This window comes from Rhinolophus sinicus, linkage group LG09 (genome assembly GCF_036562045.2).
Source record: "Rhinolophus sinicus isolate RSC01 linkage group LG09, ASM3656204v1, whole genome shotgun sequence".
NCBI lineage: Eukaryota > Metazoa > Chordata > Mammalia > Chiroptera > Rhinolophidae > Rhinolophus > Rhinolophus sinicus.
The window spans coordinates 40,341,752-40,366,914 of NC_133758.1; the positions used below are offsets into that span (position 1 = coordinate 40,341,752).

The following is a 25,163-nucleotide window of genomic DNA, read 5'->3' on the forward strand; positions in this document are numbered from 1 at the left end:
AAGAAAAGACAACAATTAACAGCATGACATACAAATTTACTGTCTTGTAAATGACAATATTTCTCTTTGATGTGTGTTATTACATTCCATAGTCGGAAGATATGTAATACTATTGACTTCACATTGCCATTACAGTTTAAAAATAACTTTGTGATGTTAAAGGGCAATAAGTGTGTTTGCCCACTGAGAACAGCTTTAAAGATGATCAAATAAAAGCTACATATCTAAAGTTAATAGTAAAGTTATCTCTCTAAAAGTATGTATCCAAAACAAGCATCCGGGAAAATCTATCCTCTGCAGTCCCAGACATTGGAGATATAACAGAATCATGATACTTTGGTTGGGGGAGAGGAGAAAGGCTGCTCTGAAGTTAAAATGAAGGAATGTATGAACAAGTGCTTTTAAACATTAAAGCAGCAAATATAAGGCACACTTGTGTTTTTTGTTGGTTTTTTTCTTTTTAAGATTTTATTGGGGAAGGGGAACAGGGCTTTATTGGGGGACTTTATTGGGGAACAGTGTGCACTTCCAGGACTTTTTTCCAAGTCAAGTTGTTGTCCTTTCAATCTTAGTTGTGGAGGGTGCCATTCAGCTTCAATTTGTTGCCCTTTCAGTCTTAGTTGTGGAGGACGCAGCTCAGCTCCAGGTCTAGTTGCCGTTGCTAGTTGCAGGGGGCACAGCCCACCATCCCTTGCGGGAGTCGAGGAGTTGAACTGGCAACCTTGTGGTTGAGAGCCCACTGGCCCATGTGGGAATCGAACAGGCAGCCTTCGCAGTTAGGAGCACAGTACTCCAACCGCCTGAGCCACCGGGCCAGCCCATCACACTTGTGTTTTGAAGGTAAGATGGGACTGTTCTATTTTAATGGGGAAAGATGACGCTCGAATAAATTAAACAATTTGCCTCTGTTTTAAGAAAAATAGGAATAATAAGCAAGACCAGGACTTCTTATTCTCAGTTCATGCTCCTAGAAAGACTCTAGAAGGACAGAGGAAAAAGACACCGGGTGAGGCCCATCTGTGATGTGAAAGCTGCAGAAGTGTCCCAAGTATAAGAGCAGCTATTAGTTTACTTAGCCCTAGAGGATTGGGTGTGACAGACATGCATAGTTGGGTATAAACAAACCCAAAACTAACACAAGTGAAGTTGGGGTTTGGCTGCCCTCCCAATACTTCAGAACTGATTCATGCATAGTTCTGTCCTTCAGATCTTAAGATGGAAATGCAGCTTGCCATGCCACTTAGAAAATAATTTCCCTAGAGTCCCAAACCTAGATGTGCAAGGAAGTTAAACTCACTGTGTCTTTTTTGCAAGGACATAATCAAACTCATTAATGTCCCTGTCCAGGAATTAGATTAACATACTCACAGCTGGTGCTCCTTTAAGTCAAAGGATAGGTTTTCTCCTTTTCCTTCCTTTCTACCTCCTTCCCAATATGGCAGCTTTTCCTTTTGTGCTCCCAAGTCCTCCTAGGAATATGAACTGGGATCATAAATCCTGGGTCCTGCTTATAATTACTATTCTTCTTAAAGTTGTGTTGTTAAATACAATTTATCATTGGCTTGGTTTTACTTAAGGCAGGTTGCAGTTTTCCACTTTTGTCATCACTTCATAGAGAAAACAACGACAATGGCATTGTTCTAGGCCAATAACAGTATGTGGATGACCAAGAGCAAGGAAAAGAATACAAACAAAACAGAAAAACAAAAGGCATTCTACTTGTAATACCACACACCAGGTGAGGCCTCCCCCTTGAAAACCAAAAGGAACTAGACAATAAGTGACATGCAGCTGTCCAATTGTTTAGCTTCATTGCAAACACTAAGTTTGACAGCATCTTTTTTAACTCAACCATTCTATCATTAAAAAATAGATAGATAGATAGATAGATAGATGATAGATAGATAGATAGATAGATACTTTTATATGCTTTTATTAGTCTTCTCCTATGACTTCTGCTTTGAAAGAATTTCACAAACAGTATTTCTTAATAAGTATTTACATGCTTGTAAAGATCTATATAGTTGCTAAAATAAGCTTTTGATAGCATGAAATCATTAGTGTGACCATGCTGAGCTTAAATCGTTCCAGCCCAAAGAGAAGAAAGTGAGCTTCCATCAGCCTATGCAGCCATACTCTACTAAATAAAGGCAGAGTTTCTATTAGTCATTTAGAAAGCTGAGACTTGCCCCTAGACCTCCCCCCAAACCCCTAGCCATTGGAAAACACAAATCTAACACCACACACTTTTATTTCTAGCTAAAAAGTTAAGGTTAAAGGACTGGCCCAAGTCCTCTTAACCACGGAATGATATCCAGAATCCAGCTATGTGCCTGCCTGGGATGACAGCACAGCTCACCCCACTCCCCATCAGTGTGGCCTCCCTGCTTCAGGTTTCTACATCTAAGGGCTCTTTGGAAAGTTGTGAGGCTCCCTTGGCACATGGTTGTGTCTAGTTCAATTCCTGAACTTAGAATCCCCAGTGTTAACTGAACCAGAATGGAATTCTCAGTAGCAATGTTTCTGCTCACTGCAGGCAGATTCCAGCTTTGGTTGGAACCCTGACACTGGTACGTGTCATTAGGGCACTCCCTGGTAGTTTGTTCTGCCAAAGACCCTATGAAGAATTCACATTCCAATTGCATGAATTTCCTCTCTAACTCTTGCTTCACACACTCAAGTTTGGCCCTTATGTGAAGTATTTGGTTGGGCAGAGCAGGTAATTTTATACATTTAAAAAGGAGGATTCCTTTTTTCTACCACAGGTGTGTGTTACTACAAGCAAAAGTGCTAGGATAAAAGAAAACCTACACCTATGTAATAGTACCTTTTCTTTACAATGAAATTTTTTTCCTATCAGCCCAGAGCTAACCCTAAAAGTTAAGTAGGTGGAAACCATTATTCTCATTTTGTGGATGAGTAAAAATAAAGTAGTGAACAATTAATCATCTTGCTCAGGCTTAGTAGAGATTTAAGAAATGGAGACTTCATTCTTCTGACAGGAAGATTAGTAATTTATCTGGCAGAGATTTTCGGTGAAAATTAGAAAGCAGCCTCTAAAATGTCCTCTTGCATCATTTTCACTTTTTTCTCCTTTTTGATAATCCTATGTTTAAGGATTTCAATCCTGTTGAACTGTCTCTATGACTATAAGATTTATCACTACTGGCAGTGTTAAAATATGTCACCAGCTAGTGTTCAGCCACACAGCACTTTATTTCCATGTCCAAATACATCACTTCAGAGATGTATTTTGGTAAGAATTTGCCCAACAGACCCAATAGAGGACTATTTAACAATAAAGGATGTAAACTTTTGAGGACAGAAGCTAGCCCAAGGATTTTTTGTCTTTGTTTCCTTTAAGATAGCTATAGAACTGCCTTACACAGAGCAGCAAGGAGGTAAATATTTGTCAAAATTCAGATTGAATTAATTTCACTTGAGCCCTAGAACATAGGTCTAATAATTTTTTAAGCTATGTAATCACTGAAATCTCTCATCCCTTAATGTTCTTTAGTAGCCTTCTTAATGCTGAGCAGTTTATAGAACAAATGGGGGTGCTAACTTCAATATTTAGTTCTTAGAAGGCAATGTAGATCCAACTTGTTCATTTCTGTACATTTTTACTTCAGATTTATAGAGTACCTAATTATAGACATGAAACTTACTCGTTATTTCTTTATCCCATACAGTGTTGTGGTTTTTTTTCATAGAATTCCAAAGGGGATTTTGAACACAGCTGTTTAGACAGCCAGGCTCTATAAAACAACTGGAAAATATGAGTTAAATTACATGCATAAGGTTGAGGACATGGGAGGAGATGAGAGAGGGACTGAATTAGTGGTATAGAAATAATATGAAGAGATGAGGAAAAGAAATACCAGACTCATGAGGACTATCAGTTTAATATGGAATGGTGAGATAGAAGTGATTAGCTGTCTACTAAGAATTGGTAATCCCCTTCCATAGTGTAAAGTTGTTCTGAGAAGAAACTGCCTGCCCAAGGAATCATTTTCCACCCTACTTGCAGCAAACTGGGATCACATGACTGATTTTGAGTTGATGAAAAGTGAGAAGTGGTCCATAAAAACCTCTTGTGTGATCCTTCATGCTTTATCTCTTTTCCTGCTAGGAGAAAAAGGGCTCTGAGGCCTTAGGAGACGGAGAGCCACAAGATGGAAGGAACCTGGGTCCCATGTGGAAGTTTGCCCCACACTCCCCTGTACTAGACTGTTATTTAATGAAAAATATACTTTCATTGACTTAAGCCACTTAGATTCAGAGGATTATCTGTTAAGTAGTTAGTGTTATCTTAACTAGTACTTTTGATTGAATTATTATTGTTTGAATTAATATTTTTACACATATGTGAACAGGAAGAAGATCCTCATAATTAAATGTTCAATGGTAAATAAGAAGTTAACTGAGGCCCTAAAACTAAGCTATCACATGGGTCATAAATTTTGGCAAACTTCTGATTTTATCATCTCATAACCTAAGTAGGCTTATTGTTTAATTTTTAAACTATGCTGGAATATTGAACTGGGTTTACTTGGATTTATCTGGAGTAATATCATGAGACACCTGTTTGATTGAGCTGTTGCCTGATGCTTGCACTCTTTTTTGCTTAACATTCTTTAAAATATTTTCCTGTTGACTTTGAAGGACAAAGTCCTTCTAGCTATTCCCATTTATATGGTGCAGCAAATAAAATAATATCAGATCTAGTACCTTGAAACTACCCATTATCAAAGAAATCTCTTAAGCCTACTCATTAGTCAAATATACCATGTAAGTAGTTAAGTAGATTTTGTTTTTTAAATCTCACTGTCTATACATACTAATTCTCTTTCCTAACTCATTAACAAAAAATACAAAGAAAAAGTAGACCTTCCACTTAGGATAAAAATCATATTCAAAATATATGCAGTGGAACTCTACTAACATGCCCCCTCCTTGGACAATCCATTTCCATCAGTGATAATACCAATCTGTCTAGTATCCCATAGATAAGATTTCTGTGAAAATATCTAGCATTGCACCTAGTTGATAGGTGCTTAACAATCATTAATTCTCTTTCCTTTCCTTTTCTTTATCAGACTAAAAAACATGAATTTCTCATTGACTGTTCTTATTCTGTAATCCCTTATGTTTAAATGACATTGATTACTACTAGTCTTAATTCACCTATTTATCTACCCCCCTGTTATCTCTACCTTAGTCCAGACCATCCTCAGCCATGCAAAGATCAAGTTCCCAGCTGTTTTCTCTGCCTCCAGTCTCTCTGGCTTACTATCTTGCATAGTAAAGAAAGACCAACATTACAAGCAAGATCAAGTTCCTACTGCCTACCATGTCAGTCCAAGCTCCATAGCCTCTGGATTTGATTTCATCCTCTTAAGTGAACTTATTTGTCCCTACTCCCAAGTACCCATCTTCTTCTCATGATCAGGGCTCCTCCCTCTTATCAAATAAGACAACAAATTCGGTTCATTTCCTAAGTAGTTCTCAAGTTAGTCATCTCAACTCCATTCCCATGGCCTCAGCCTTAATTTGAGTCCACATTGTTTTATACCTAAATTGTTAAAAGTCTTCTAACTCCCTCCGGTCTTGCCCTCATCCAATCCATCCTCCACACTGCAGCTAGAGGGACTTTTCTAGAACTGAGCTGTCCAATATAGTATCCAAGAGCCACATGTGGCTATTTAAATTTAAATTAAAAACTTAAAAATGTTGTTCCTCAGGCTTTCTGGTCAAGATGGCAGAGTAGGTAAATGCTGTGCTCACCTCCTTTCAGCACCACATCAATTACAACCAAACCACAGAACAACCATTATTGAGAACCACCTGCGATCTAGCTGAATAGAAGCCCTACAACTAAGGCTATACAGAAGAAGCCACCTCGAGACTGGTGGAAAGGGCAGAGATGAGGAGACGGCTGGTCCCACACATGCATGTGATGATTAAAACTCAGAGATAGCTCAGCTGCAGAGGTTTCCCCTGAGGAGCAAGTAGTCCTAGCCTCTCCCCAGCCCAGGGTTTCAGAGCCAGGGAGAGAAGTCCCCACAATTTCTGGCTGTGAAAAACAGCAGAGATTGTGGCTGAGTGAGACGGAGAGCAGCTGCACTCCCAGGAGCTCCTCTTAAAGGGACTGCACATGGACTTATTTACTGACAGACTCATTCACTCTGAGCTCCAGTGCTGGGGCAGCCGCTCGAAAAGTCCCAGGGACATATGGGGAGGAACTGAATTGTCTAGCTTTGGGGTGAGGGCCAGTGGGTCAGCTTTCTTCCTGATGGAGTAACTGGTGGAAGCCATTATTTCTTTGTTGAGCCCTCCTCCCTGCGTGCAGACACAGGCAGAAACCATATCTGAGTCTCCATCAAGTTGGCTATCACCTTTTGTTTGCCCCACCTAGTGATTACCTGAGACCACACCCCACCCCACCTTTAGGCACACCCAAGGCGCTTCCAGTAGCTTTTCTGTATAAACGGCCTGCATTGCCTCATGCTGCAGATATTCCTAAAATTTCTCAAAGGTTAACAAATCCCAAACAGGAAGCATCTGGCTTCAGCATGTCCCATACCTCTGACTGAGCAGCCCTAAGCTTGTCACCAGTGGCAGCTGGCCTTGGTTCATGACTTGGCCTCTCAAGGCAACTCCAAGTCCAGTGCAGGTGGCAGCCATCTGCAGACTGCTTTGTGGCTCATGCCAAGCACAGACTGCAGCAGAACTTGGCCTGCAGCAGGTTCCCTCCCAGGAGGGGATAAAGAGTAAGTGGTACATATATACAATGGAATATTGCTCAGCCATGGAAGGGAATGGGTTCTTGCAATCTGAGGCAGCATGGAAGGACCTGGAGGGTATTGTGCTGAGTGAAGTATGTCAGACATCGAAAGACAGATGTAATTTGACTTTGCTTATACTCATATGTGGAATCTAAAGAACAAAATAAACAAACAAAACAGAAGCAAATGCATAGATACAGAGAGCATTTTTATGGTTGCCAGATGGAAGGGGGGTTGGGAATAGGTTAAATAAAGGGGGAGGGAGGAATTAAGAAGTACAAATTGGTTATTACAAAGTAGTCATGGGGATGTAGGGTATAACATAAGGGATATAGTCAATAATATGGTAATAATTATGCATGTTGTCAGATGGGTACTAGATTTACTGGGGTGATAGATGGGAGGGGGAATGGGTGACAGGGTGAAAAATGTGAAGGCATTGAGAAGTAAAAATTAGTAGTTACAAAATAGTCATGAAGATGTAAAGCAAAGCATAGGGAATGTAGTCAATAATACGGTGATATCTATGTATAGTGCTAGGTGGGTACTAGACTGGCCAGGGAGATCACTTCTTAAATTATACAAATGTCTAACCACTATGCTGTACACCTGAAATTAATATTAAAAAGTATTGAATGTCAACTGTAATTGAAAATTTAAAAAAGGGGGGAAAGGTGAAGGGTAATAACAGGTTCAAAATTTTCGGATATAAAACAAATAAGTCATGGAGATGTAATGTGCAGGATGGGAAATACAGTCAGTAATATTGCGATAGCATTGTAAATGTCAGATTGTTGCTGGACTTGTGATCATTTCTTTAGGTATGTAAATTTTGAATAATTACTGTGTACACCTGAAACTAATAATAATATTGCATGTTAGCTATATTTTAATAAAAATCTTTGAAAACAAAATTTAGTTCCTCAGTCACACCGCTGCATTTCAAGTGCTCAACAGCCACATGTGGTTAGTGGTTATCGTACCGAACAGAGAAGATGATTGAACATTTTCATCTTCACAGAAATTTCTATTGGGCAGTGCTGTTACTAGAATGTAAATGTAATCATATGTCTGATTAACACCATTTAATGTTTCTGATCACTTGGGATAAAGTCTAAAATCCTTAGTAGGGTGGTTTGTAAGTTGGCCCTAGCCTTCCTTTCTGCCCTATTTCTTTCACTTGCCTTCATTATTCTCCATCCTCATCAATTTTCCATTCCTCATTGTGTCTCCATGACTTTGCACATGGCTATATCTTCTGTCAAGAATGCCTTTCTCCACCTTAGGAACTTGTATAACCACAATTAATTCTTCAAAATTTACCTCAGGCATCACCTTATTTGACAGGCTTTCCTTAGCCTTACCCAAAACTCTTCCTTTGCTCTCCGAGTTGGCCACACCTGTAACTGTATTTGTACAGCACACTATTCATGCCTCTATTGTAGCATTTAGATCTGCCTACTTATTAGACTATTAACTCTTTTTGTTCAGGCACCAAGTTTAATTCATTTTTCAGCCCCAGAGTCTAGCAGAGTGTCTAGAATACAAGTAGGTGTTGAATCAGTATTCCTTTTTCCTTGCTCTTCAGTACCTCACTTTGCTCTAAATGCCATCACATTCTCCATCATTCAGACAACTATTCAGCTGTCACCCTCTCCCAGTGCAGCTGAATGAAGCACTATGGTCAGATTGTAAATTGCTAAAGACAAAAAGAACTAGACAGATGCTTCAAAGTTGACCTGCAAGGCACCAGCGTTTTCAAAGTACAAGAACTCAGATTTGAGAAAGTCTCAGGTGGCTGATTTCCTTTGTTCTCTGCATTCATGAAGCCAGTGTCTTCCACCCCTGAGAGGAGGACCAATAGAGCCAGATGGTAGCTATCATCAAGTCTGCATGCTCAGGCTTGGATTATTAATTGATTATTCCAACTCTTAGATCATGTCTTTATGAGTTGAAAGCCTCATCAGAATGAGGTACAACTAAAGGTTTGAAATTCTTTACTACTTTATATTCTGTATGGAACAATTTAGCACTTATATTCTGTCTTACTCTTGTTTCCAACATTATTTTCACTATTTGTATTCTCCAACTCCATTTCAGGTATTCTGAATACAAGAAAATCCATACCAGTCTGCATAGTAATAATGCCTCAAAGGGTGCTCAGTAAATATTTGTGGATTCAGCGTTTGGCTTGGTTGGTCTAATCTGGTGAGTTTTAATAGCCCCACAAGCCATTAAAACATCCCCAAATATGGGTGTTATCTTATAAATCTCTAGAATATCAGCTGTATTTTCCAGGTAACCTACTCTGCCTTATTCAGAAAAACAGAATCTGTATTTACATAATTTAAAAATCATTTTTATTAAAAACATTCTTTTATTATTTTATGATGGACCATTACATTGGTGGCCTCCAGTGAACCATGCCTCTGAGAATTCCTGCCTTTGTGTTGTGCCTTCCACATTGAATCTGAGTTTGGTCATGTGACTTGCTTTGGCAAATAAGACATTAGCAAGTGTGATGCAAGCAGAAATTTGATAAGCACTTGTCATCTTAGAATTCTCCCTCTTGGAAATCAGATTCCATGCTGTAAGGAAGTCCAACTAGCCTGCTGGAGAAAAGAGATATGTAGAAAGAGGTCCTGGAATATGTGAGACCATGCAAGGCACATGAGTAAAGCCAGCTTATTACAGCCCCATTTAAACCATCCAGTAAAGGCACCTGCATGAGAAACCCCAGCGGAGACCAGCAGAAGTGCACAGCTGAACCCAGCCCAGATTGCTGAACCATGAGCAAATAAAGAGTTGTTGTTTTAAGCCACTGATTTTAGCGTTGGTTTATTGTGTACTAATACACAACCACAACACTCAGAATTTTGTCTCTTCTAATTCATCAATATGAACTGAAAAATATCACCTACTATTTGCAAGTTCCATTCTTAAATACTTTGAGTCAGATTAAAAGTGAAACAGACTATTGTTTATTAATTAGGGTGAGGAACTTTTTACTTCTAGACACTTCTTAGAAATTGGGATTTTAGAATTTGACTTTCACATTTAGAATTTTTGTCTATGTAGTTAATGTCTTTAAAACAAATTAAGTTTATCTCTCCTTACTTTTTCTTTGTCTTTTCTGGCTTTTGCTCCTGGTTCAGTATCTAGGGAAAAGAAGAATTTGATCTCATGAGTTTTTGTGCCCTTTTTTACTCTTGCCAAAATGCTCTGTTAACTTCATTACAAGTCAAAGAAAAAAAAAGTTCTTATGAATATGTTTTCTGCCACAGCATCAAGAACAGTGCCAGAAAGGACAGTTCTATAAAAATAGATTTCTTCGTTCTGTATCTATGTGAATTTCACACAGTCGGATACTTCTTTTGTAACTATCTGTAAGTCTAAGTTTTCCTCTGAAGGAAGGTTTTTGATTATTTGTGATCCTCCCTCTCAAGCATAGCGCTGGCCTCATATTTTCCCTCAGTTTGGTGTTATAGTTTACATTTCCTTCTTTCATTCTTTATTTGCCTTTTATAGGTTGATCTTTGAAGGAAGCATTTCTACCTTATTTCTTAGTTAGGAAAGTGTGGTTTACCTTGAATCAAAGAGCTTGTTTAAGAATTTCAACAAGCATTAGAAATTCCATTACCATGATATGTTAAAAAAAACAATAACAATTGAAGAAAAAAGCAGCAAGAGCTGATTTTTCAGTTGTTGAGGTGGTTTCAGGGTGGTCATGCCTGGTTTAAATCAGTGCTACTCGAAAGGTGTTCTGTGGACCAGTCCATGAACTGTTGTTGCAATGAGAAAAGTACAAAAATTGAGTGTTTATAAACTTTTTTAGCACTCTTATATTTTATAAAATTATATTATATTTTATAAAATTCTATAATCTTATATTTTATAAAATTCTATATTATTGCATATAGACATGAAATTATGTGATCATTTTTCTCATAACCCAGTTTTATTTTACATTAAAAAATATTGGTCAATAATGGATTGAAATTTTTTTAATGGTTTTTCTTCACAAATAGTTAAAGAAGCACTAGGCTAAATGACCTCTCCAAATGACCTTACAGCCACCAGGCTGAGACAAGATAGGACCCAGAGTAGGCAGTCAAAAAACATTTGTTGATAGATTGATTTTTCCTTGATACATAGTTTCTAATCCTATGATACTCTGATATTATGTTAAATCTTTACCACTCACTCAATTGTACATACAAGTACAAGAAGTCAGAGTTTTACAACCTTTTTTATAAGGACGTGACATAACCTGCCTAAGTCTCTTAGCTTATGAGTAATAAATTATACCCAAGTTTAGAGAACTCAGAAGAAATGACACGTATGCTAAAGTTAAAATTAGCTTTCACTTACTCCACAATAGCACCTACTGATTTAGCTGCCTTTGAGCAGAGAGATGGGTGTAAGGTGTTCAACTCAATGTAAGGACTAAATCCATGACTCATTTGTTATGAAGAATAAATGCATCGTTGGGTTATATCGGGTGAAAGCCACTCCTTACTCTTCTTACAGGAAGTCAGACTCCTTGAAGTTGTGTGTCTTCAAAATTGCTCTCTATTCTAGAGGACCTTTACTAACTCAGGTTTCAGATTAAAGGGGCCTGAATGTATAGCAGGTATTACATTTTTCCCCAATGGCACATCAGCCTCAGGGCAGTCTTGCTGTTGGTTTTGCTCTGACATGTACCCCAGTCCCATTAATTGGGTTATTGCTCCCTTCCTGTGTGATTTTAGGCAAGCCACTTAGTCTCTATATGTTTTGGATCCCTCATCTGGAAAAAATAACCAAAAAACAAAATGCGAACAAGGACACTGTGAAGGTTAAATGACATGAGGTGTGTGAACATCGCTGCAGGATTGGACTGACCCCAGTTGCCCTTCACCTTGCCCCTCGCTGCTCCCCTGACCAAGCTTCCACTATGCTGTGTAGTATAATGGGTAACCCATAGTCCATAGAGCTACAGATATGGAGTTAAGTCCCAGCTCCCCCATCTACCAGTTTCTGTGACTTTGGGTAAGTTTTTTAACCTCTTTAAGTCTCGGTTTCTTCGTCTGAAAATTTTACCTATGGCATGAGATTTGTGAATATTGAATGAAGCCATCATTATAAAGTATCTAATGCAAAGCCCATATATAGGTAAGTATGCTTCCACTAGCTATTGATATTTTTATGGCCAGTTCTGGAAACAGAGCTCAAGATCTGTTGTGTCTGAATTTCTGTCCCAGCTCCTGCCTAGGATTCTGATTTCTCAGAACCCAGAAGCTTTCTTTGCTCTTTCCATTAAGCATCAGTCCTTAGAGATCACATTTCTACTTCTACCTGCTGACCTCCTCTACTGGATGTATCATGTTTCCACGAAAATAAGATCTAGCTGGACAATCAGCTCTAATGCGTCTTTTGGAGCAAAAATTAATATAAAACCCAGTCTTATTTTACTATAATATAAGACCGGGTTTTAACCCAGTCTTATTTTACTATAATATAAGACCGGGTTTTATCTAACATAATATAAGACCAGGTCTTATGTTAATTTTTTCTCCAAAAGACGCATTAGAGGTGATTGTCTGGCTAGGTCTTATTTTCGGGGAAACACGGTAGCTCCCTGCTGCCCACTTTTTGTCTTGCCAGAGCCTCAGAGTTTTGGAGGGATTGTCAGGAGTCCTATGGAAGCTCTCACTGCCTTGAGATCCTCTGGTCAGCTTGTCTGCCTTGCCCACCACCTACTGTCTCCCCCCAGACCCTCAGAACATGGCACCAGCCTCCAGGCTTCTTTACTTTTTGTCAAGGGCTCCCTGAATCCCTGCCCCCTCGGTGAGCTGGACTAACCCTGGGATTGAGCCAGAGTGGACTGGTCCTCAGTCCACCTGCTGAGTCCTATACGTGACAGGACTTTCTATGGAACAGCTCAGGGCATTGATCCCATCCTGGATTGGCATAGCACCGTGGTGTCATACTGCTGGCTCCAGACTGAAGGCAGATATGTTAAGAACCATTGTGTAGAAACCATGTTTGATTGTGGCTCTTCTGGGAACTTCTGCCAACACTTCTCTTTCCAGTAAAATCACTTGGATTTCTCCCTTATACCCTTCCACTTTTTGTTTAGGGTTCCTTCTATAGCTCCCTTCAACTTGCTGGGGGAACTGAGAATCCCACACCTACATAAAAGGCATCAAAGCCAGCAGGGCCTGATGAAGGGCTGTGACCTCAGCTTAGTTTAAGTTTTACCTCTGGGGGAATGGAGAGTATAAGGGGAATCCTGTACAAGCATAAGGTCCCTCCTTCGACTTCAAAATTCCAGAGCACCCTCCCACCGACACACACACACACACACACACAACTTACATATACATACACAGAGTATCAGTTAATTTAACACACACAGAGACACAAATAAAGAATGAGTTATGGCCCCTTAGCAATAACTTTCAGGACCCCCAGGCACCTTCCAGCTCCATGCTGGGAACAAGTCATGAGAGGTCTTTTGGGGGAGGGGTGCGCAGGCTCTCTTTTCAGTGAAGCCATAATGATTGTTCTACCAGGCAGTAGCGAAAATAGAGTGATGTTTTTAATTGTTGCCGACTCAGTGGCCTCCCTTACAAGCTAGTGGCCATATGCCTCAGATTCCTGAATAAGAGAAGAACTACACAAACACAGATTCCAAATCTCATTAGAGAAAAGAATGTCAGAAACGTTGGTTCCATATCTGAGAAGCTTGTGGATCCTCGGATCATCTATGAGAATTCTTTTATTCATTCATTCACTCATTCATTCAGAAATGCTCAGTGAGTACCTACTACGTGCTGGGGGTAGGACTTAGCATTGGGGCTGCAAAGAGAATGAGGTGAACACGGTTCCTGATTCCACGTGGCTTATAATGTTCAGTCTCACCGAAGTTCCTGCAACACTACAGTCCCACCCTACCCCTAAGCTGTAAGAAGCCCACCAAGGAACACTCACTGAAAGAACGAGTATCCTGCCACACTTGAGATTTACATAGTTTTTGAGACACAATTTCGTACATTGCTACACAATGCCAAATAAGGACCCCCAAAGTCAAATGCTAACAAAAATATTATATTCTGCATTTTTAACGGTGGAGGAATGAATTTGTTTTCTCCACAAACAAGATTAAATTTGAAGTTCATTCTTGCTCCCATGTAAGGCTGTGAGAGAATTTCCATAGCATGAGAGTCTTCTAGCCCATTTTCCCTAAGGACTAAACTCAGCATTTTTGGCTTCTCTTAAACCGTTTTGGTTCAAGTAAAGATTAAGCAAAACAAGTGCCAACTTTGCAACTAATTTAGAACTAAGTCTGTATGTGTCTGCTACATGTTTGCCCATATGGGTTTAGCAATTTGATAATAAAATGTAAGACTGAGATTTCAGTTGGTTAGCATTCAGGGTCCTCATTATATTAAAATACAATGTTCTTGCATGGATACTTTAAAGCCTCAGTGGAATGTTGAAAGCGGCTTCAGTTAGGAGGCACCACTTCTGGGCCATCATAATAGATGCTTTTATTCCCAAGGGCCAGATTAGTGATAGGGTACTTTCCAATTATTAACTCTCTTTAAACAAATGTTGGAAGCCGAGAAAGCTGAGAGAGTTACTCAATAATGCTAAACATCCAAATGAAAATCAAACACTTCAGGCAAAATCTAGACATCTGACTGGGAGATGAAGTCTCCTGCAGCTGGCATTTCTGCCACAGTTCTCAGTCCACTGGGTCCCAGAAACACTGCCACATATAGCTCACAGTTCATCATGGAAAGTTTTAGACTGCAAAGCATTTGATGGAGCAGTGCCAAAGGCATCTGGCCCCCAAGAGAGCATCGTTGAGACTTATCACGGAAGTGAAGGAAATCTAACATCTTGTTAAATCACTATAATGGATAATAAAAGCAAAATTACTAGTGTGTACCAAAATTCAAAGAGTGAAAAACAACTGGTTGGCTATTGGCTACTTGGGGGAAAGTTGGGCCATTTTGTTAAGTTTCTCTGTGTCATTGTGGCCCTCCTGCTCCCTAGGGAAAAAGGGTAGAGTGGAATCTTCATACAAAGCCACAACACCAGGACCAGGATTTAGGATCATGTCATCCTTTAATATCAGATTCAAGAAATTTTTAATTATTTTCATCAGGATAATAGTGGCATTGATTTTTTTACTGAGGTGTAATTGACATAACATTATGTTAGTTTCAAGTGTATAATGCAATAATGACCACCACAGTAAGTCCAGTAAGCATCCGTCACCATATATGATTACAAATGTTTTTTCTTGTGATGAAATCTTTTAAGACACACTCTGCTAGCTCCTTTCAAATATACAGAGGGTACCCAAAAAATGTATACACATTTTAAGAAAGGAAAAAACTATTAAAATTGTAATACTCAATACATACCAATAACAAAAGATGAATACAAGTCACGTTTGACTTCTGCAATTACAAGAGGTGCTCAAAGTGGTTACCATCAGCGTCCAGACACTTCTGATTACAGAGAACTTACTGCTTAAGCAACGCTGACAAAAGTGTCCACTTGTATACATTTTTTGGCACCCCTGGTACAATACAGTATTATTAACTATCGCCACTATGCTGTATATTACATCCCTATGACTTATTCATTTTATAACTAGAAATTTGTACCTTTTGAGTCCCTTCACCCATTTTGTTTGCCTCCCACACACACACCTGCAACCTCAGGCAACCACCAATCTTTTGTCTGTATCAGTGAACTTGTTTTTTGTTTGTTTTGTTTTGTGTTTTAGATTCCGCATGTGTGAGATAATATCTTTTTTCTGTCTTATTTTACTTAGCATAATGCCTTAAGGGTCCATCTGTGTTCTTACAAAAGGTAAGATTTCATATTTGTATGGCTGAATAACATTCCATTGAATACATATATACCACATGTTCTTTACCTATTCACACTTCAATGAACATTTACATTGTTTCCATGCATTGCCTACAATGATTATGGGGGTGCATCCATCTTTTCAAATTAGTGTTTTCATTTTCTTCAGATAAATACCCAGAAATGGAATTGCTGGATCATATGGTAGTTCTATTTTTAATTTTTTGAGGCACCTCCATACTGTTTTCTATAGTAACTGCACCAATTTACATTCCCACCAACAGTGCACAAGTGTTCCCTTTTCTCCACATTCTTGACAACACTTGTTATTTCTTGTCTTTATGACAATAGCCAATCTAACAGGTGTGAGATGATAGATAGCTCATTGTGGTTTTGATTTGCATTTCCCTGATGATTAGTGATACTGAGCATCTTTTCATGTACCTGTTGGCCACCTGTATGTCTTTTTTTGGAAAAAAAATTGTCTATTTAGATGTTCTGCCCATTTTTTAAGTCAGATTGTATTTGTTGTTGTTTTTTATTTTGCTATTGAGTTATATGAGTTTTTTAAATATATTTTGGGTATTAACCCCTTATCAGATATATGATTTGCAAACACTTTCTCCCATTCAGTTGGTTGAAGAATGGCATTAATTTTAAATTATTTTCCATTTATGCATGCACAGATTCATTCAATTTACATTTTTGACATAATAATAGCAATGACAATAATAATAATAGCTAGCATTCAATGGGCAGTTGTCAGGCACAAGGCTACAAGCTTTATATGCGTTAAATTAATTTAATCACCACAGCAATCCATGAGAAAGATTATATTATTATCTCCATTTAATAGATGAGGAAATCAAAATTTAAGGAGATTAAGTATTAGTTTAAATCATATGAAATTGCTGATAGTTGCCTAATTTTGACCTGTTAAAATGGAAGTTCATGTGATTTTTGACCTAGAAAACTAGAAATTTCTTATAGGCCAATTCAAAAGTTTTTCCAAGATTAGGAAGTTAGTAAGAGATCCAAAGTTCTGCTCTTAACAACTTATCAATACCACTTATTATGTGCCAGAAACCAGGAGAGTTTCTGCGAATACAAATGTGGAAGGGTTGTTTTCATGAATGTTAACCATCTATACATTATGATTTTAAAACATACTTGGTAATATTTTGTAATTTCTCCTGCTTATTCTTCCTTACCCTAGTCTCCATGTCAAATAAAATAAGCTAGTGGATTCTACTATAATTGTTGTTCAATTAATAATAACAATTAAGGTTGCTCAAAAATCACATTTTTTTGGCAGGTTAGTTTTTGTTTTTTATTTTGCCGCAGTGGGTATTGTTGTGGTTGCTATTGATAATGTTGTAGTTTTCTTTGAACCTCTCTGAATCACACAAAATTGTGTACTTATGTCTTGGAGTTGTTCCACTCTCCCTTCCTGGGATTCTTTTTTTTTTCTTCTTAATTAAGACCTTTATTAACAGGTGCTTGCAGTTTGTTGACTTTCTTGAAAAACATCAAGTTGTAAACTTTTATTACAAATTAAAAATGAAGTTCTCAAAAATCTCAACTTGACCAGATATGAAATTTAAAAACCTTTAAAGGTGTATTGAGAAAAAAACAGGCTTTTTGTTTTTAAATTAAAAAACACATTTTTCATTACCTAAAGGAGACGTCTTCAGATAAAAATAATAGAAACCCCATGCTGCATAGATAATGCAGACAGTTCTAGTTATCTGGTCAATGGGCAAAAAGCAAGCACTTAAGGTCTTTAGCTCCAATCTTTTGTTCATTTCTTCTTGTTGCATGACGAAACCAGATGATGGTAGAAATGGTAACCCAGCATTTACTTGGTCCCGCCCTCTCAGCCTCAGGAGCTGGCGAATTTTCAGCTGATGGAGCAGCTGCTTTTGTCTCTTTGCCATTTTGTGGTTTAGGGTTTTCTGGGCGTCTGCATCAGTAATGGAAATTACGGCGGTGCCAACATTGAGGTGGTTGCTGACCTTCGGTCTCATCTCCTTGATTTTCCTTATCTTCTTACTGCCATCCTCTCTAGGCTGTCTTTAGCGAGGAGAGCTCCTATGAATCGTGGTCTATAACCTCAATACATATTGTGTCACTGGTCTACCTTGTTCTCTTGCACCCTGGTTGTCAGCACGCTCAATCACTTCTCCCTGCAGAGGACGGTTGGAATACTGTGGTGGACGCCCACACAGACTCTGAAGGGAGTAAGGTGGGAACCATCGCCTGCAGTTAGGTCAGTACTGTTGAGCCTGGCCTTCTGGAGCACTCTTCATCCCTCATTTTCCCCCCATTCTGGTAATTCTGCGGGTAATTGCATGGGGGACACCTGTGATGTGGATAGCACCTAAAAGTTGTTATCTTGGCCTTTTTTTCTCTTCCTTTTATATTCTGGGCTCGTCATCTGAAAAAAAATAATAATAATTTGACTAGGCTAAAAAATCCCACCTTAAGAATATTGAGTAGACAACAAAGGTAGGGATATTGCCTATCAAAGGTAATAATTAAAATCTAGGAGTATGGCTTGCATTTAGTGCTCCAGTCCCTTCTTCTTGCACTGTTAGCAATTCATTTATTCTGAGGGATATTATCTATAACCCTAAGGTCAGAAAATGCAGAATGGGAAACTTCTTTCTGACATTTACTCAACAAACATCTGCGTACAAACCTGGTAAGACAGCATAATGGAGGGAGGAGTTCCACTCTCAAACGTGCCTGGGTTCAAGTGCCACTTTCCTACATTTGGTCCTTGTGGTCATGAACAAATTTCTCACCCACTCTGAGTCTCAGTTGCATCATCAATAATAGCATTCCCATAGGATTGGAGTGAGAATAAAATTCCGTACGATGTTAAAAATGCTCGCCAGCACATAATGAACATTAATCAACGTGGCCTACATTTCTGACCAGTTGTCCCCCACCCCCTTGCTTCCATTCTAACTCTGTATCAGAACTTTTAACATAAAGTGCCTTAAATAACAAGAGTTCTAGGGGCAGGGCAGCCCCAGTTGGTCAACACAGACCTTAGTGACACCATCTATTTGTTCTGCCACCCTCATGGGATGGCTCCCCTCATGATCACAAGGTGGCTGCAGCATTTCAGGCATCAGAGCCATACAGGACAGTGTCCCAAGCAAGAAAGGACTTTCTCCTCCTGGGTTTCTCTCTTAGAAACAATGAAACCTTTCTCAGATGCCCCCAGAACACCCCCTCTTGTGTCTCAGAGGTCAGAATTTGTCACATGCCCACACCAGCCTAAATGAGAGAGCTTTGGACAGAAAAAAGGGTTGTGCTCCCTGAAATATATCCCATGATGGAATGCGGTAGATACCTGAGCATATCTAACGTTTTGATAGGGAAAGGGAAGGGGGAAATAGACGGTGGGGCAGATCACTCAATGCGGTGTCTGCTGCATTCCCCACTAAATGAAGCCTCCTCTAGAGAGAGGGCTCAGTAGATCAGCCTGACCTACTTCACAGTTCTGTCTAGAGCAAATCCTGTTGGAGCATAAACTGGGACAGTGCAAAATCAAGGCCAAATACACTACAGTCTGTGCTAGTGTGAACCCAATGTCATAATGAGTATGGCCTCATTTAAGATGAACATGGATGTCTATGCATTTGAGTCACAGATGTCTGTGGAAGGAGTGGTGGGCCTTCTGACCCAGTAGATATAAAGAACACTATCCCTTGAAAATAAATGATAAGTTTTGACCACATACCATCTCCAGCCACAAACTAGCTCCTGAAGAAAATGAAAGACATATAAGACACAAAGACTGATTTTGAAGAATTTAAACTCTGCTGGAAGAGCCAAGTAACAGAAGTGAATTTGAGAGCAATACCAAACATTCTAGAATGAAGGGCTCAGGGATATTGTGCAGAGTGGAATTAAGGCAGGAGCTCAACAAAGTTGGGAGAGAGATGGCTGAGGGGCAGGGTGCAGGAAGGGGACCTGGGCTGGGAGTAACCCCGGGTAGGTCAGGATTTGGGTTAGGACAGACAGGAGAGGGGAGAGAGAAGAGAGCAACAGGTATAGGAGGGAGGGTGGTAACAAGGAGAATCCTCTGACAAGGATAGAGACACTGTTGGAGTAGTGAAAAATGATTTGGATAGTTAGGTGTTAAACCTGGTGGACCACTCCTAAGTTTTGGAGTAGGCCACTTTAGAAGGCGTTACTGGCTGTGATCATGAGGGTTTTATTCTGGTTGGGGGCTTTTTTATAAGATGCGCTTAGCCAGGTGTGTGGGATGGTATGCAGGCACATTCTTTCCTGTGACTGACAAGAATCCCATCAGCAGCCTGGCCCAAGATGCACTGCCAAAAACAACTTGGAGCAGCAAGTGTGGTAGTGGAAAGGAAACAGGTTTTGGAGCCAGACAGACTTAATTAAAGGTCTAGCCCATCACTCATTAGCAAATTACTTCATCTCTCAGAACCTTAGTTTTTTCATCTATGGGATGGGCATAATCCCCACCTCATAGGATTTTTTTTTTTAAGGAAAGCACCTGGTACATAGATCGCACTCAAAATGTTAATTTTTTTTCCTTTCTTCTTTCTGTTTATCAAAACTATTAAAGCAAAACCTCCAATGCTTGATCTTATCTAATAATGTGTGGCAACTTCAAAACTGTCTCATCCACACTCAAAGCTAGGAAAAGGTTTTGAGTCTTTCTTGATTTAAAAACTGAAATTTTCTATCAAATTTTGGAATTTTTATTTTTTAATTATTTTAAACAAAAATTAATACAATTTAGCCATAATGGGTAGACATTTTTATTGTCATTATTAACTTTTATGTGTAGTTTTATTTTTTAACTTATAAATTAAATATTCATTACAAATTCAGTTGAGAAGATTGAAGGAGGCACAAAGGTGAGGTGGAGAAAGAGTGGATTCCCACAGTGCGAGGGTGAGAGACAGCCACTTTAACTCTGAACTTTCTAGAAAGGCTACTATTGCCTTTTATAGTATTTTTTTTTTAATTAAATTTATTGAGGTGACAATTGTTAGTAAAATTACATAGATTTCAGGTGTACAATTCTGTATTACATCATCTATAAATCCCATTGTGTGTTCATCACCCAGAGTCAGTTCTCCTTCCCTCACCATATATTCGATCCCCCTTACCCTCATCTCCCACCACCCACCCCCCACCCCCCTTACCCTCTGGCAACCACCAAACCTTTTTATAGTTTAAAACAATACAGTTTTTCAATTAAAAAGATATGATTCTCCCACTTTCATTTCCCCCAAACCAACCCTGGGCAGGCAGCAAGCAATATGTATCGGACTACAGCACAAGGCCAAGAGGAGAAGGTGACTGGTGTAATCAAAAGGAGAACTATGAGTATACAGTGTTTCAAATTTTGCCCTTAATCTTCAAAGGGAAAAATAGCACTTATTACTCATTCATTCAAAAGGTTTGTTTCCTGGATCTTTCCCCGGGAGGGAAAAAATAAATATAAAACCAGATTTTTTTTGAAAAGGAAGAGAAAGGAAAAAAATTTAGAAAGAAAAGAAAAGAAAGGAAGGAAGGAAGGAAGGAAGGAAGGAAGGAAGAAAGAAAGAAAGAAAGAAAGAAAGAAAGAAAGAAAGAAAGAAAGAAAGAAAGAAAGAAAGAAAGAAAGAAAGAAAGAAAGAAAGAAGAAAATAGTTATTAGAAAGGGTGGTGGGATGATGGTGAATTTCTTTTTATGTTTCATTTATATCATCACATTTGTGCTACAAGGGAGGTTAAGAGTCAATCTGATGCAGATCACGTTCTTTTGAAAGAAGTGTATTTGTGAGTGTGTGTGTGTAGTGTGTATATGTGAATGTGAACCTGCCTGAACCTGTGTGTGAAATACGCAAAGGCACAGTGTGTGCGTAGTTTGGAATGCGTGTGTGTGTAAGGGGAATGTGGATGCTCATGGAGTGTGTGTATTGAGAGTGTGAGTGTGTGAGAAGTGTCAGTGTGTGGATAGTATTGTGTGTGTGGAACGTGGAGAGAGTACAGAGTTTGGAGTGTGTGAGGGTAAGTGCATGTGAGAGAAGTGTGGGTGTGAGGGCGTGAGTGTGCAGTAGTGGTGTACATGAACGTGTGTGTGTGTGTGTGTGTGTGTGTGTGTGTGTGGCGAGCACATTGCGTGCAGAGTTTGGAGTGTGAGGCAGGTATGAGGAGGGCAGGCGTGTGTGCACCCCCCCGCCCCTCCTTTACCCTCCCCTCCCCTCCCCTCCCCCCACTCCCTCTTGCCCTCCCCTCCTGCCTGCAGCGGCTGCTGCGGGACAGGGCGGAGGCGGGAGCGCGCCGCGCCGCGGAGGCCGCCCCTCTGCGGAACGCGGCGGGAGAAGGGTGGTTGAGTTGGGGCGGGCGTTCAGAGCCGGAAGCGCGCCCGTCCCGCTGGGGCGGCCGCGGGCATGTGCAGGATGTCCTTCAAGGTGAGCACCGCGGGCTCCGGGAGGGAGTGCCGGGCGGAGCGAGAGACCTGCGGCGGCAGAGCCCGCACGCAGCGACCGCCCAGCCGCCGCAGCGGAGCCCGCAGGGTGGGGTGGGCGCCGCCCTGGGTGCGGGCGGGGGACTGGAGGAAGCTACCAGGCTGGGATGTCTCCTGTGGTTTGTAGTTTGGTTTGTGTGGGCTTTGCTCGAAGAGGCTTTCGATACTTACGGCTGCAGGTCTGGTGAGCCTGGCCGCAGGGCGAAGGGGCGGCGGGGACTGTCGCCGGGGTAACAGTCGGGGGCGGGGGCGGGGAAGAAGGCCTTGAGCATCGCTTTCCTGCGTCCGCACCTGCGTCTGGATCCTGGTCCTCATTTCGGAATGCCAGCAGTACCGCTGCTGCCTCCTCACCAAAGTACTTAGCTCTTTTGGACACTGAAGCTGAGTGACCAGCACAGAGTGGAACTGCAGTCCATTACCAGGCGTCGGTGTCCAAAGGAGTCTTCTCTTAAGAGTTCATTAAAGTCATTCCATTATACCTCCTCTTTTTAAGGATGAAAGTCAGGTTAACTGATTTGCCTTTATTGAAAAATTTTAATAAAAATAATAATTAAAATGTATTGAGCACTTAAAATGTGCCTGCTGACTCTGAACCAAGGGCATCAAGGCGCATCTTCTGAACCTCAGGAAGACCCATGAGATGGTACTTTCGTGGCTCTTTTCTTTTTTGAAACAAGAAAACTAAAACATGGAGAAGTTAACTCCTCCTACAGTCCTGCAGCCAGTAAATGAATGGTGTTAAGATTGAAATCCTAGTGTGTCTGGCTCCAAAACCACTATAATCCCATCTCCTACAAGTAGCTCATGTAAGCAGAGGAATGACATGGTGAGATTTGCACGTTAGAAATATCTCTGGCTATAGTTTGGAGAAGAGAGTGGAGCTAGGACCCAATCAGGAGGATGTTGGGGTCATCTTATTAAGTGGTACTGGACTAGGGCATAGGTGTCAAAGATAGAAGAAGGTAGACAAATATGAGTCATTTAAAAAATTTAAATCTGCAGAGTTCAGTAACTCCGATGTTTTACGTGGAGTTAGGGAAGGCCAGAGAGGTGAAGCGAAAACGTTCAGCTTGGGATGTGTAAAGTTTAAGGATTGATGAGAGTCCAAGTAGAGATGTTGTTTAGACACATGTACAAACCAGGCGCCCAGGAGGGTAGTCTAGGCAGGAGATAGAGTGAGCACTGTTAAATGGTAATTAAACCCCCAGCAATGTGATTGCCTAGTGAGACCGTGTAAAGGTGGAAAATAAGAGGACTGAGGATCTTGAAGATCAAGACTTAACAATGAGCAGACTAAGAGAAGTCCATTGAAAAAACTGAGCAGCAGCCAGAGATGTATGAGAACATTTAGAAGCATGTGCTGGCATTTAAGCCAAGAATCTCTAGCCTTTCCATAAACATGGAGAGCGACTTGTAGTTAAATACCACGAAGAAATTAAACAGGCAAACAACTGAAAAGTGTCCGTTGAATTTGGTAACAAAACAACCACTAGTGACCTTGATGAGAGCAGTTTCAGTGAAGCGTCGGGTTTAAGAGCCAGGTTGCAATAACTTGAAAAGAAAACAGGTGGAAACCACACGTGTAAAGAACTCTTTCAAAAAATTCTGCAGGAAACAGTGGCTGCAGTGGGGTTCAGACTTGGTCAAGGGTTTGTTTGTTTTCAAATAGTAGAGACTTGAGCGTCTTTAAATGATGATAGACATCTCAACAATAAAGAGACAACCCAATTTTAAAATGGGCAAAGGATATGAATACACATTTCCCTCAAGTATACAAATGGCCAATAAGCTGCTGAAAAGATGCCCAACATTATTAGCCATCAGGGAAATGCAAATCTAAACCACAATGTGATACCACTTCACACCCCCAAGGGTGACTGTAATCAACAAAACAGACAATGAGAAGTGTTGGCAAGGATGTGGAGAAACCCTCCTATGTTGCTGGTAGGAAGGTAAAATGATGCAGTCATATTGGAAAACAGTCTGACCATTTCTGCAAAAAGTTAAACATAGAGTTACCATATCATCCAGCAGTTCCAATCCTAGGTGTATAACCAAAAGAAATGAAAACATACGTTCATGCAAAAACGTATACACAAATGTTCATAACAATATTATTCATAATAGCCAAGAAGTGGAAACAACCCAAATGTCCATCAACTTGATAATAAACAAAGCATAGTATATTTTTAATCAGCTCGGTCTGCCATAACAAAATACTATAGACGGGGTAGCTTAAACAAGAGGAATTTTATGTCTCACAGTGCTGGAGTCCAAGATCAAGCTGCTGACAGATGCAGTGTGTGGTGAGAGCCGTCTTCATGGCTTGCAAACAGCCACCTTGCTATATCCTCAGATGGGGGAGAGAGGAAGCTCTGGTATCTCTTCTTAAAAGGGCACTAACTCTATCATGGGGTCTCCAACCTCATGGCCTAATCTAAACCTAATTACTCCTCAAAGGCCTCACCTCATAATCCCATCACATTGGATGTTATGACTTCAACATAGAAATTTGGAGGGGGGAAGACACAAACCTTCAGTTTATAACATGGTCTGTCCATACAATGGAATATCATTCAACCATAAAAAGAACTGAAGTACTGACACATGCAACATGGATGAACCTTAAAAACATTATGTTAAGTGAAAGAAGCCAGTCATAAAAGGCCACATAGTGTACGACTTCATTTATATGAAATGTCCAGCATAGGCAAATCCATAGAGACAGAAAGTAGATTAGTGGTTGCCAGGGCCTGGAGAAGAATGGGGAGATGGGGTGTGATTGTTTATAGGTACAAGGTTTCCTTTTGGGGTGATGAAATGTTCTGGAATAGTATGGTGATGGTTGTAAAATCTTGAGAATACACTAAAATTACTGAATTACATGCTTTAAAAGGATGGATTTTACAGCTTATAAATTATAGCTCAATACAAAGGTATATTAAAATGACAGTAGGGAGTCCTGAGAAGACTTGGGAGTAGAAGGGATGATG

At 40.1% G+C, this 25,163-nt stretch overlaps 1 protein-coding gene and 1 pseudogene across 10 annotated transcripts in view; one reads left to right on the top strand and one right to left on the bottom strand.

Annotated features, from left to right (window-relative positions):
- Window positions 1–14,966: 14,966 nt before the first annotated feature.
- On the bottom strand, window positions 14,967–18,491 carry LOC109452320 (Y-box-binding protein 1; annotated as a pseudogene).
- Window positions 18,492–21,957: 3,466 nt separating this feature from the next.
- The window catches only part of ANKRD29 (ankyrin repeat domain 29), a 45,598-nt gene continuing 42,392 nt past the window's right edge, over window positions 21,958–25,163 (top strand). For 9 of the 10 annotated variants that reach the window (XR_012498779.1, XM_074340227.1, XM_074340226.1 and 6 more), the window contains exon 1: window positions 21,958–22,114. Coding sequence is in view for 8 of the 10 variants with exons in the window: in XM_074340227.1 (XP_074196328.1) it covers window positions 22,094–22,114 (21 nt within the window). In the remaining 2 variants the exon portion in view is untranslated. The remainder of the gene's footprint in view (window positions 22,115–25,163) is intronic. The other variant, XM_074340229.1, reaches the window with a different exon arrangement.